We start from the raw sequence: 14,531 nt of genomic DNA on the forward strand, positions 1-14,531 counted from the left end.
TCTGACTCGTGGAAGAGACGCGGAAAGCCGCCAGGGAGAGCCTCCAGAGAACAAAAGCCTCCCAAACTGATTCCCACTGAGCCCATCCCCTGCCACAGGGGCACAGGGCAACTCCGCCCAAACAGGGTTGCCTGAGTAACAGTGCAGCAGGCCCAACCCACAGGAGACAGGCTGGGAAAACAAGAGGCCAGCAACCCTGAGGTCCCAAGAAAACAGGTGATCTTGCTTGGGTTCTGCTCAATAATTTGGACTCTATACATTCCCTCAAACACCCATCAACAGAATGACTAGGAGGAGGAGCCCCCAAAACAGAAAAGACTCAGAGATTATGACTTATGCTACAGATTTACAAATGGATGAAGATATAACCAAGATGTCGGAGATGGAATTCAGGCTAGCAATTGTGAAGACAGTGGCTAGAATGGAGAAATCAATTAATGGTAACATAGAGTCTCTAAGGGCAGAAATAAAAGGTGAATTGCAGAACTTAAAAATGCTATCAATGAGATCCAATCCAATCTAGATAATCTAACAGCTAGGGTAACTGAGGCAGAAGAGAGAATAAGTGACCTGGAAGACAATATAATAGATAAAAAGGGAAAAGAGGAGGCCAGGGAAAAACAACTCAGAATCCATGAAAATAGAGAAATAAGTGACACCATGAAGCATTCCAGTGTCAGAATAATTGGAATCCCGGAGGGAGTGGAGAGAGAGAGAGGACTAGAAGATATATTTGAGCAAATCGTAGCTGAGAACTTCCCTGATTTGGGGAATGAAACAAATATTCGTGTCCTAGAGGCAGAGAGGACCCCTCCCAAGATCAAGGAAAACAGGCCAACACCCCGGCATGTAATAGTAAAACTTGCAAATCTTAGAACCAAGGAAACCATCTTAAGGGCAGTTAGGGGGAAGAGATTCCTTCCATAAAGAGGGAGGAACATCAGAATAACGTCAGACCTATCCACAGAGACCTGGCAAGCCAGAAAGGCCTGGCAAGACATATTCAGGGTACTAAATGAGAAGAACATGCAGCCAAGAATACTTTATCCCGCAAGGCTTTCATTAGAATGGATGGAGAGATGCAGAGCTTCCACGACCAGCAGAAACTGAAAGAATATGTGACCCCTAAGCCGGCCCTGCAAGAAATATTAAGGGGGGATCTATAAAAGGAGAAAGACCCCAAGAGTGATATACAACAGAAATTTACAGGGACAATCTATAAAAACGTCTTCACAGGCAACAAGATGACGATTCATTCGTATCTTTCAATAATCATTCTCAACGTGAATGGCCTAAACGCTCCCATAAAACCGCACAGGGTTGCAGATTGGATAAAAAGACAGGACCCATCCATATGCTGTCTACAAGAGACTCATTTTGGACCTAAAGATACATCTAGACTAAAAGTGAAGGGATGGAGATCCATCTTCCATGCCAACAGACCTCAAAAGAAAGCTGGGGTAGCAATTCTTATATCAGACAAATTAGATTTTAAACTAAAGTCTGTAATAAGAGACACAGAAGGACACTGTATCATTCTTAAAGGGTCTATCCAACAAGAAGGTCTAACTATCTATGTCCCCAACATGGGAGCAGCCATCTACATAAGCCAACTGTTAACCAAAATAAAGTCACATTGATAACAATACGGTTAATTGTTTTTTGTTTTTTTCTTTTTAAGATTTTATTTATTTGAGAGAGAGAGAAAGAGCATGAGGCGGGGAGGGTCAGAGGGAGAAGCAGACTCCTCGCTGAGCAAGGAGCCCGATGCGGGACTCGATCCCAGGACTCCAGGATCGTGACCTGAGCCGAAGGCAGTCGCTTAACCAACTGAGCCACCCAGGCGCCCAACAATACGGTTAATTGTAGGAGACCTCAAAACTCCACTCTCAGCAATGGACAGATCATCTAAGCAGAAAATCAACAAGGAAACAAGAGCTTTGAATGATACATTGGACAGATGGACCTCATAGATATTTACAGAACATTCCACCCTAAAAAAACAACAGAATACTCATTCTTCTTTTTTTTTTTTCCTTAAGATTTTATTTATTTATATGACAGAGAGAGACAGCAAGAACAGGAACACAAGCAGGGGGAACAGGAGAGGGAGAAGCAGGCTCCCCGCGGAGCAGGCAGCCCGATGTGGGACTCGATCCCAGGACCCTGGGATCATGACCTGAGCCGAAGGCAGACGCTTAACGACTGAGCCACCCAGGTGCCCGAATACTCATTCTTCTTGAGCGCACATGGAGCTTTCTCCAGAATAGACCACATGCTGGGTCACAAATCAGGTCTCAACTGATACCAAAAGATTGAGATTATTCCCTGTGTATTCTCAGACCACAATGCTTTAAAACTGGAACTCAATCACAGGAAAAAATTTGGCAGAAATTGAAACACTTGGAAGCTAAAGACCACTCTGCTCAAGAATGTTTGGGTCAACCAGGAAATCAAAGAAGAACTTAAACAATTCATGGAAATCAATGAGAATGAAAACACATCGGTCCAAAAACTATGGAATACTGCAAAAGCGTCCTAAGGAGGAAATACATAGCCATCCAAGCCTCACTCAAAAAAATAGAAAAATCCCGAATTCACCAACTAACTCTACACCTTAAAGAACTAGAGAAAAAGCAACAAACACCTAAGCCACACATTAGAAGAGAAATAATTAAAATTAGAGCAGAAATCAATGAATTAGAAACCAGAAATACAGTAGATCAGATCAACAAAACTAGAAGTTGGTTCTTTGAAAGAATTAATAAGATTGATAAACCACTGGCCAGACTTATCCAAAAGAAAAGAGAAAGGACCCAAATTAATAAAATTATGAATGAAAGGGAAGAGATCATGACTAACACCAAGGAAATAGAAACAATTATTAGAAATTATTATCAACAACTCTATGCCAATAAACTGAGCAATCTGGATGACATGGAAGCCTTCCTGGAAACCTATAAGCTGCCAAGACTGAAACAGGAAGAAATTGACAACCCGAGTAGGCCAATAACCAGTAATAAAATTGAAACAGTGATCAAAAACCTCTCCAAAAACAAGAGTCCAGGGCCTGATGGATTCTTTGGGGAATTCTACCAAACATTCAAAGAAGAAATAATACCTATCCTACTAAAGCTGTTTCAAAAAATAGAAACAGAAGGAAAGCTTCCAGACTCATTCTATGAGGCCAGCATTACCTTAATCCCCAAACCAGGCAAAGACCCCATCAAAAAGGAGAATTTCAGACTGATATCCCTGATGAATATGGATTCCAAAATCCTCAACAAAATCCTAGCTAATAGGATCCAACAATACATTAAAAGGATCATCCACCACGACCAAGTGGGATTTATCCCCAGGATGCAAGCGTGGTTCAACATTCGCAAATCAATCAGTGTGATAGAACACATTAATAAGAGGAGGGAGAAGAACCATATGGTCCTCTCAATTGATGCAGAAAAAGCACTTGACAAAATACAACATCCTTTCCTGATTAAAACTCTTCAGAGTATAGGGATAGAGGGAACATTCCTCAAGTTCATAAAATCCATCTCTGAAAAACCCACAGCGAATATCATCCTCAATGGGGAAAAGCTGAGAGCCTTTCCCTTAAGATCAGGAACACGTCAAGGATGCCCACTCTCGCCACTATTGTTCAACATGGTACTAGAAGTCCTAGCAATAGCAATCAGACAGCAAAAAAAAAATTAAAAGTTATTCAGATTGGCAAAGAAGTCAAACTCACTCTTTTCGCAGACGACATGATACTTTATGTGGAAAACCCAAAAGACTCCACCCCCAAATTACTAGAACTCATCCAGCAATTCAGTAATGTGGCAGGATACAAAATCAATGCACAGAAATCAGTTGCTTTCTTATACACTAACAACACAACTGTAGAAAGAGAAATTAGAGAAACGATTCCATTTATAATAGCACCAAAAACCATAAGATACCTCAGAATAAACCTAACCAAAGAGGTAAAGGATCTATACTCTAGGAACTACAAAACAGTCATGAAAGAAATTGAAGAAGACACAAAAAGATGGAAAAACATTCCACGCTCATGGATCGGAAGAATAAACATTGTTAAAATGTCTCTGCTACCCAGAGCAATCTATACCTTCAGTGCCATCCTGATCGAAATTCCAATGACATTTTTCAAAGTGCTAGAACAAACAATCCTAAAATTTGTATGGAATCAGAAAAGACCCCGAATCACCAAGGAAATGTTGAAAAAGAAAAACAAAGCTGGGGCATCACGTTGCCCGATTTCAAGCTATATTACAAAGCAGTGATCACCAAGACAGCATGGTACTGGCACAAAAACAGACATACAGACCAATGGAACAGAATAGAGAACCCAGCTATGGACCCTCAACTCTATGGTCAAATGATCTTTGACAAAGTAGGAAAAAACATGCAATGGAAAAAGAGAGTCTCTTCAATAAATGGTGGCTGGGAAAATTGGACAGCCACATGTAGAAGAATGAAAGTTGACCATTCTCTAACACCATTCAGAAAGATAAAACTCAAAGTGGATGAAAGACCTCAATGTGAGACAGGAATCCATCAAAATCCTAGAGGAGAACATAGGCAGTAACCTCTTTGACATCACCCACAGCAACTTCTTTCAAGATACATCTCCAAAAGCTAGTGAAACAAAAGCAAAAATGAACTTTTGGGACTTCATCAAGATAAAAAGCTCTGCACAGCAAAGGAAACAGTCAACAAAACAAAGAGGCAACCCACAGAATGGGAGAAGATATTTGCAAATGACACTACAGATAAAGGGCTGGTATCCAAAATCTATAAAGAACTTCTCAAAGTCAACACCCAAAAAACAAATAATCAAGTCAAAAAGTGGGCAGAAGACATGAAAAGACACTTCTCTGAAGAAGACACACAAATGGCTAACAGACATGAGAAAATGTTCATCATCATTAGCCATCAGGGAAATCCAAATCAAAACCACATTGAGATACCACCTTACACCAGTTAGAAGGCAAAAATGGACAGGGCAAGAAACAACAAATGTTGGAGAGGCTGTGGAGAAAGGGGAACCCTCTTACACTGTTGGTGGGAATGCAAGTTGGTACAGCCACTTTGGAAAACAGTGTGGAGGTGCCTCAAAAATTTAAAAATAGAGCTACCCTATGACCCAGCAATTGCACTCCTGGGTATTGACCCCAAAGACACAGATGTAGTGAAAAGAAGGGCCATATGCACCCCAATGTTCATAGCAACAATGTCGACAGTAGCCAAACTGTGGAAAGAGCTGAGATGCCCTTCAACAGATGAGTGGATAAAGAAGATGTGGTCCATATATACAATGGAATATTACTCAGCCATCAGAAAGGATGAATACCCAACTTTTACATCAACATGGATGGGACTGGAGGAGATTATCCTAAGTGAAGTCAAGCAGAGAAAGTCAATTATCATATGGTTTCAATTATTTGTGGAACATAAAGAATAGCATGGAGGACATTAGAAGGAAGGGGAAAATGGCGGGGGGAGTTGGAGGGAGAGGTGAACCATGAGAGACTATGGACTCTGAGAAACAAACAGGGGTTTAGAGGGGAGGGGGGATTGGTTAGCCCGGTGATGGGTATTAAGGGGGGCATGTACTGCATGGAGCACAGGGTGTTATACGAAAACAGTGGATCGTGGATCACCACATCAAAAACCAATGATGTATTGTATGGTGACTAACATAGCATAATAAAATTAAAAAAAAAAAAACTGTATTGTCTACTCATTTATGTTTCTTTGTGTTGCTTTTCCCTCCCCGTCCAGCCCAGCCAGAACGTCAGCCCCGCTGCAGGCAGTTTTGTCTGTTTTGTTTCCTGATTTATCCTAAACCCCTAGCCCGCTGCCGGGCTCATAGGAGATGCTCAGATAAGTGTTAACGAATGAAGAGCCTTTCCTGAGATCACAGAACCTCGGAGCCGTGGCAGGGGTGCCCCGCAGGCCGTGTGTGCTCAGGTGTTCAGGCTGCATGGAGGCTGTCGGGGCCAAGTGACATGAGGCAGGATGACCCCGGCTCAGATGGGGAATGTCCTGTTTACAGGCTTGGGCTTTATCTGTCAGGCCATCTTCTCATGAGGGTTCCTGGACCGTTTGAATGCACCAGCTGGGATACGGGGACCCAGTGGCAAGACTGGGATTGACTTTCTGTGTATTGAATTTTCTATATAGCCCAGGCTTACTCCTCTGATGTGGCAAGAATTATGCCCGGAGGCTTTTTATTCCTAATATCAGCCCTTCTCTATAAAGGCAACATGTGTTTCGTTAACCTAAATATTTGGCACACTTATGTGAACTGCACCCACCCCCCCCCTTCCCTGCCAGAACTGGAGTGGTGGTCACACGAAAGTGTCAGCAAACATCTATTGAAAAATACCTGTGTTGTAGTTTAAGGAAAATACATTTTTTTCCTTAAGGCACTCTTTCCTCTCTTCTGTGCCAAATGTTTTCAATGAATCTGTCCTGTTTATTCAGGCAGAGCTTAAAAATTTTTTTTAAAACTTCATCAGAATGTCGAAGGAAGAACAGTTCCTTCCATTGTTGTTTTGGATAATATTTTTGAGGCTCTAATTTAGGTGAGAAGATTGACCTGATCTTTATTTTCCTCTGTTGTGTTTACCTTGCTGCATTGTTATTTTGAGTCTGTTCACGGGATGCTGGGCAGATGCCATTGACGTAATTGTTTTTTAAGCAAAGAGGATTGAAAGTGTCTATTTAGGAGTTGCCTGTGACCTTTAATGTACATCTGTACATTATTGCTTCCATTTATGAATACAAGTGGGGGGAGGTAGATGTGTGTATAGGTTTTAAATAACTTATTTTTTTTAAGTATACAAGCTGAAATATGCTCCTTTATAAAGAGAATTCAGATAGCTGGCAAAATACCATAATAGAAAGCTGTCCTTCAGAAATGCCACTAGATGTTAAGCTAGTTATGAAATTGGCACCTGAGATTTATTTCTGTCAGAGAGGACATAAGATGGATTTTGAAGAGCCATAGTCTCCACGTAGAAGGTGCCAGAAACAGGAATTTTCCTTAACACTTCCCTCTCTCTCCTTCACCCTTGCCCGCCCTTCACCAAATCGAGCCATCACTGTAAATGTCAGTTTTACTTTTAAATAGTCTCAGTTCCATCTTTTTCTTCACATTTCCATGTAGGACACAATCAGATATTGTCTGCGTGACTAAAGCTGCCTCCTTCCAGTCCTTGTGTGTCCAGTCTGGACTCTGTCTTATCCTTTCTGCAGCCCAAATCTGATAAAGGTCTGTGTCCTTGCCCCATCCTAGCCCACTACACACAGATGGCCCTTAGAAGGCTTCCTGTCACTCTTAGCGTAATGACTGAACTCCTTGCTGTGCCTTATGGGGCCCTGCATGAGCTGGTCCATGCTCATGTCGCTAATGACACATCTGCTACTTTCCACCCATTCTCCACACACCAGTCACACAAATCACCCTTTAGACATTTTTACTTGCTGTGTTCCTCTCACCACAGGGCCTTTGCACGTTCTCTTCCCACTGCCTGAAATACTCTCCCTTCCTTTCTTTGCCAGTTAACATCTTCTCATCTTTCAGACCCCAGTTCCTACCTCCCTGACATAGGGAAGCCCTCCTGGACTGCTCTCTGGGTCACGTGTTCCTCTTTTGTCTGTATTGGCCTTAGTTTCTTCTCCTTAACATCACCGTCAAGGGCACTTTTGTCTTTTATGCTTTATTTGATTAACATCTCTCTCTCTCTCACTGGACTGTATAACTCACTGGGGGCAAGGACTGTATCTATATTTATCATAAGAGAAAAGTAGTACCTAGCACAGAGTAAGAACTCAAGAATATCTGAAGATTGTAGATGGATGGATGAGTGGCTTTTTAAGTTGTCTATTATACCAGTTAGAATGGAGCACTGTTCTACTTCCAAGGTGTTGGAGGCTCAGCTTGGACTGAAGCAGCAGATGGAGAAAGAGATTTTCTGTTTGCCCTCCCCAAAAGGGGGCAGATGTGTCCTTCCTGGCAGAGACGTCCAGTTGCCCTGGTCACATCCTAGGGCCATTTTCCTCTCTAGCTTTTCCTGAGCATCAGCTCTGCTGGCTTTTATGCTGCCGTACCCAGGGGGCTTCCATCAGCATGCCCCTCTGTTTCCACCTAGGTCCAGTCTCCACTCCGGTCCATTCTCCATTCCAGTTAGGAATACCCACCTTTGCCCTGAGTGCCTAGAAACTAAAGGGGTGATTTTGAGTCTTAGGACAAGAGTTTCAGGAAAGTACTAAAACAGTTTTGAGCTTGGGCTGAGGACTCTGATCTCCTGAGCAACATGACTTAAGGTTTCTGAGGTTTTGTTTCCTTATCTATAAAATGGGGATAATATTAATTTTAATAATATATTCTATTTATTTCAAAATAGCCAAAGTTTATAATTTCAACATATAATCAGTAATAAAATAACTACTGAGGATTTTCCGGTCTTTGAATTTATAATTAAGTCTTTAAAATCCAATGTGTGTCTTACGTGTGTTAGCGCACTGCAGTGTGTCCCAGCCCCTGGGAGCTTCTGTATTAGGCAGTGCTGTCTCGGTGAATTCGTATAAAACACAGTGCCCAGTTCATACCTAGCACTGAGCAAATGTTGGCCAAATTATTGGTACTCGTTCTAAAACATCAAAAATTGGGTGGTCAAACATTTGTACTGCACGTTTGCCTCTATTGCCCCGTGGGGAGAGTAGAGGCCTCACCTCTGCTGTGGGGTGCCCCCCGCTTCCAAAGGAATGAAGAGTTGACTTTAAGTGTTCTTCCCCTTTCCCTGGAAGTTGGCCTCAAGGTTTCCGAATGAGGTCAGTTTGGCGGTTTATGGTCGACTTTTCTTCTGGAGGTGGGAAAGGGGAGACTCAGCGCGCCTCAAGTGCTGCGTGCCTGTCTCTGTTTTTTGGCTCTTTTCTGTTTAATTATTTGAAGCTGGAACCACTTGACTTTAAAACAAAACATATGGGCTGAGAGTAATTGGGAGGATGTTTGCTAGTGATGTAGCACCGAAGATATGCACAGTTGAGGCCCCGGCCCTGCGCCGCTTGCTTGCTTAGGTAGTGAGTGCTTTTCTTCACTGTGTTTTTTCTTCACATTTTTAAACCTTGTTTGGAGAGTCACAGTTAAAGCAGGAAGTATTAGAGCAAGATTATTAGAGCAAGATTGTAGAGGAAATTGTCTGTGAGTCTTCTTTAAATTCTGGTTCCCACCCCCTGGGTGGAAAATCACTGCTTTCCAATCTGTTACTATATGATTTGTGAAGGAAAAGGGGTTTTCAGAGTGCCCAGAAGAGAGGAGAGCTTCATACAAAGAGGAGAGAGTTGACCCACCGTTGAATTTCTCTGTTCTTCTGGGTCACTCCATTGCTGACACGCACATGGGAATTTCTGTTCTACAACCAACCAGTCCTTGTGTGAAGGCAGGGTTCTCATTGTTTAACCTCTTCAAGTCCACTTTGCTTGCTGGGGAAGGAATATACGATGTCCTCGTCATATCACATGTAATTCTAACCTAAATGCCTCTACTTTCTATCCCATGGGGGAAAATGGGAATTTTTCAGGATTAGTAAGAATGCATACTTTGATTCAGTCTCCTCTTGGTTCACATCTCTGCTGCTTCGTTCAGTAGCGGTGTGCTTCTAAGCAAATGAAACGCTGTAAGCCTCATTCTTCCCTTTCTTAAGGTGGGGTTAATAACAATGCCTCTTCCACAGTAAAATTGTGGTGAAGCTTAAAAGAGACACTTCATACAAAGCACTAATAATAGCACAGAGCCTGTCCAGTAATAAGAAGAAATAAATGTTAGCGATTAGACAGGAGCCCTCCGCGGGGACACGTCCCCCTCTCCCCCCCCCGCCAAGAGGCATAGCTGACCGTGATTGTTCTCTGCCACGCCATCCCACCCACTGCTTATGGTGACAGTGATTAAGTACTGCACCAGGGAAGATGGTTGACCATTTGTCCATGAAGAGCTTTAGCTGTGAGAAGGTGAGGCTTTTCTCTGGGATGAGTTTCACATCAATGGGTGTGAAGTCAAGCACTCTGATTTCAGGGTCTGATGGGATGCTGTGTCTGCACTTGTCACTCATTACCCTATTGTGCCTAGGACCTCGGCATATGAAAGTAACATGCTGAATTGCTCTGTTTTTGTACTACAGAGTCCCAAGTATCTTGGAGTCATTTGGGGGACTGGTGGATTTGTCGTTTTCCGTCAAAAACCTAAAGTGACACAGCACTCTGACCAGGGCCATAGAGGGACCGAGCATAGTTTTCTGTCGGGATGTTCACAACAACAACTCTTTCGAAACCCTTTCCAAACCTCTAAGAGCAAAGAGCAGGAAGAAAGAGGTCTTCTGTTTTTGCCAAATCAAGGACACGCTGGAGCTTTTGCGTCTGTGGGTTCTGAAGGTATTGGATGAGATTTCACTGGAGTCCAATAATTGGCAGGAGATTTGGGACATTCTGCTTCTAAAAACACAACCAGATTTTCAGGGCCGTCAGCTGTCTGTTTTTTTTTTTTCAGTCCCCCCCTTTCCCCTCCACTCCCGCTGTTTCCCCCAGCCCCCCTCGGATTGATGAGCCAATGCCCACAACGTGTCAGCAACCACCTGCTGCGGATGAAGACCTCGCCAGGTGGACAGCTCTCCGATTCCCGAGGACAGCAAAGAATAAGCACCCGTGCGCACCTCTCTCGGTGGACAGCTTTCCTGACATTTAACTTAATCAAGATGTTAGTAAAATAAACAGGGTGCACTGCTGCCATCAGATTGAAATTGCTCGTTAACCTGCCCGCTCTCTTTTCACTTCAGTGTTTGGGAAGGAAATTCAGAGTTGCTCTTGGTAATGAAGATGAGGAATAAGATGTGCCCTTGCTCATGGGCAATTACACCCGGTCCTGACCACTGAGCTCTGAGGGGGTGGACAGCCCTGTACAATGTGTCATCAAACATGGGACACCCTGATTGCAGGACCTGCTATTATTTTAGGTAAAATCAAGGGGAAAGAACTGAGATACCATCGCTTTTAAGACCTGTCCCGATTTCAGACATGTTAAAATGTGGGGGGCGGGGAGAAATGTGTATCTCAGAGCAGATGAAATAAAGTGACAACTAACTACAATGGGAAATCCCCCTGATTACTGCTTGCTCCCCCACCCCCTACTCAACACAGCTCAGGGGCAGCACTGTGGTGTTTGTGTGCTCCCTGGCATATGCGAAGTTATGGCACTGAGTTGAGACCAGGCCAAGCTGTGGAAGCCCTCTCAAGGACGATAGAAGTCATTTAAGTTTCTGAAAAATGGAAGACTCCAGGATTTTTCTTGGGTCACATTGGACTTTGTAAGATTCATGTTACCTTCTGAAGAAGTGGTAAAGAGTGTGTTGAGGGCTTCTGCATTCCCTCTTCCTGGCCCATTTCCAGTGGCATGATGGTGTAGAGAGAGAGAATCACCAGCTCTTTTCCATTCATGTCCCTGGTATTCCATTTTCTAGTGAATACCAGGCTTGGCTGTATGGGGGCAGGTACTGTGCCCTTTCCTACATTAAAAGGCAGCATTAAACAGTATTTATAACTTTGGTTTTACTCAAGGATCTACCTAATTATTATTCTTCAGAATGTCAATGACTTTGAAGCACCTACATGTCCCCAACCCTTCTTTTTAAAAAAACTTAAAAATTTTTATTTTTCCAGCTTTATTGAGATAAAAGTGACAAATTTATAAGATATTTAAAGAGTACAACATGATGATTCGATATGCATATACATTGTGAAGGAATTCCCCACCCTCGAGTTAACACATCCATCACCTCACATAGACCTTCCTGTGTGTGACATCATTTCCGTTCCCTTAGCGGAAGTTCAATTTTACAAGAGAGTGTCACCAACTGTAGTCACGGTGTTTACATTAGATCCTCAGACCTTATTCATCTTACAGCTTGTACCCTTTTGCTAACCTTTTTCTATTTCCCCCAGCCCCTGGCAACCACTTTTTTACTCTGTTTCTATGAGTTCAATTTATTTATTTAGGTTCCACATGTAAATGATACTGTGTGGTATTTATCTCCTCTGTCTGGCTTATTTTACTTTGCATAATGCCCTCCGGGTTCATTCATGTTGTTGAAAATGACAAGATTTCCTTCTTTTCTAAGGTTGAATAATATTCCATTGAATATATATACCACGTTTTCTTTACTCAACCCTTCTGAATGCTTAATTTTAATCAAAGTGATTATGGTATTTTTCTGTCAAAGGCTGTTACTCAGATTTTAGATAGGAGTATTTCTCAGCCTAGTAAAGTGACAAAAGAATCGGTTGAGGGGTGCCTGGGTGGCTCAGTCGTTAAGCATCTGCCTTCAGCTCAGGTCGTGATCCCAGGGTCCTGGGATCTAGCCTCGTGTCGGACTCCCTGCTCAGCGGGAAGCCTGCTTCTCCCTCTCCCACTCCCCCTGCTTGTGTTCCCTCTCTCGCTGTCTCTCTCTCTGTCAAATAAATAAATAAAATCTTTAAAAAAAAAAAAAGAATCGGTTGAAAACTATTTGTATTTGTGTTAGTAAAAACATGGCATTTACCCTTATACTTAACACGCTTTCTTTCTTTCTTTCAGTTTTTGGGAATAGCATTTCTTGGAATTGGACTGTGGGCGTGGAATGAAAAAGTAAGTTGAATATCATGAAAATGCACCCCTTTTGGTTGTTAGAGGTTGCTCATTGTAATACATGTTGTCTCCTTTTCCTCTTTGACAACTGCAGAGTATAAAGAAACATTCTTTAATGAAAGAAAGTGTTCTTGGAAGGTAATGTCCTATTTCTAAGGCTCTTTAGAATGAAGACTAAATCAGTCATTATATCAAAATAATTACAAAAGTAACAATACATGTGCATAACAGAGATTGTGTGTTGAAATTGTATCAGTTAGCTGGAGATAACCTATTTTTGTGGAACATTTCCTCACTCTGGCACAAGAATTTCAGTAATGCTTATAAATCTCACTAAACCACCTGCAGCCTTCTCTCTCTCTCTTTTTTTAACCCTTTAGAAAATTACTCAAGCCATAAAGATGATTTTTCTTTTCAGTGTGAGCATTATATAATAAGCTATTAGCATGTTGTATGAAGGAAGCTGGATATAATTCATGTTTGAAAATCAGATGAACTTCACGTAAATACTAAAGAATGTGAATACTTCTCTGCTGATTGAAAGTATTCAGGAATGTTAAATTTATGAGCAAATACAATATACGGCATTTATGATTACAATATTTATGTACTTATGAGCAAATACAATATTTCCTAGGAAATATTTCCTCAACATTTCCTAGGAAATAATCTGGAAATATAGAGTAGCATATTCTAGGCTATGATGAAGATACAATGTTCTGGACAGTTGATGCTCTAAATAGCACGCTCATGACCCCACCACCCTGTGTCCACTTCTCTGCCTTACTTCCCATCTGCACCTTTTGTTTCTTGACAAGTTCTACTGAGGCCAAGCACTGGAATTCAAAAATTAACATGAACTCCTTTTTTCTTCCTTCTTTGGGAGTTGAATCATTGACAGGACTTTATCTCCCACCTTGCGGGAGTGAGGGAGTGTGTGGATGGGTGAAAACTCACAAACAGAGAGATTAGCTTCAGTTTTCCCAGAAGACCTGTCTGTTATCCCTTCGGTATTTCTTCCTTTGACCTTGACCATGGCCCGAAGCCAAGAGTTCCTGTGAGATATTCTGTGTATTAGGAGAGGAAAACTAAGAAAGTCCAGCAAACAAAAGATGCCAGTAGGAATTTCTACAAGTAAAAAAAAAAAAAAAGTTCAGATTGCATCAAATAAAACTCAGAGTAAATCCTGGGTTTTGAAAGTGAACCACCCTCTGTTTATTTACAAAATACTTCTACAGAATGTAAAATGTTTTATAGAAAACCAACCACCTGCCAGCAACATTCTGAGGCAGGGCAGTGATGAAGGGAGACAAGGTCCCCAAACAGACATAATTTCATCTCTAGAAACTTTTATGTTGAATACTTGTCTTTTATGATTATGATTCGCTTCTGCAAATCAGTCCCCTTGTAAGCTTGTAGATTTGTATTGGTGGAATCTCAGAAATGTTACTTTTAGAAGGCTTCTGATTGGTTAATGCCGGATAACACAGCTTTTTATAATCCTCCTTTAATAAGAGTCTTCTATCTGATTTGAAAAGATGTTGGAAGGCATTAAATGAACTAATTGTCTTTGGTAGCAATAAACAGACCATTGGTAATTTTGAAGGTTTTTTTTTTTTTTTCTTCTCTTTGTGAAATATAATTACCTTCTTGTTTCATCAGTTGCCCCAAAGGTCTCTTCTGTGATAAAATCATAAAATTCTAAAGCTGACAGTGTCACACAAATATCAGACCAAGAGGGTGCTGTGGTCTTTGGGTGGGGGGGGGAATAGCAGTCCCCTCTTTGTCAAGGCCACTACCAATAAATGGAAAGTTTCCCTGGAGAGCTGAAGTT

The 14,531-nt window shown here is 41.9% G+C and overlaps 1 protein-coding gene across 4 annotated transcripts in view; it reads left to right on the forward strand.

Annotated features, from left to right (window-relative positions):
* Positions 1 to 14,531, forward strand: part of TSPAN5 (tetraspanin 5) — a 171,348-nt gene that overhangs the window by 127,497 nt on the left and 29,320 nt on the right. For all 4 annotated transcript variants that reach the window (XM_035004468.1, XM_035004467.1, XM_035004465.1 and 1 more), the window contains exon 2: positions 12,647 to 12,697. In XM_035004468.1, coding sequence (XP_034860359.1) covers positions 12,647 to 12,697 — 51 coding nt within the window. The remainder of the gene's footprint in view (positions 1 to 12,646; positions 12,698 to 14,531) is intronic.

This window comes from Mirounga leonina, unplaced genomic scaffold (genome assembly GCF_011800145.1).
Source record: "Mirounga leonina isolate KUSES-001 unplaced genomic scaffold, KU_Mleo_1.0 Mir_129, whole genome shotgun sequence".
NCBI classification, from domain to species: Eukaryota; Metazoa; Chordata; class Mammalia; order Carnivora; family Phocidae; genus Mirounga; species Mirounga leonina.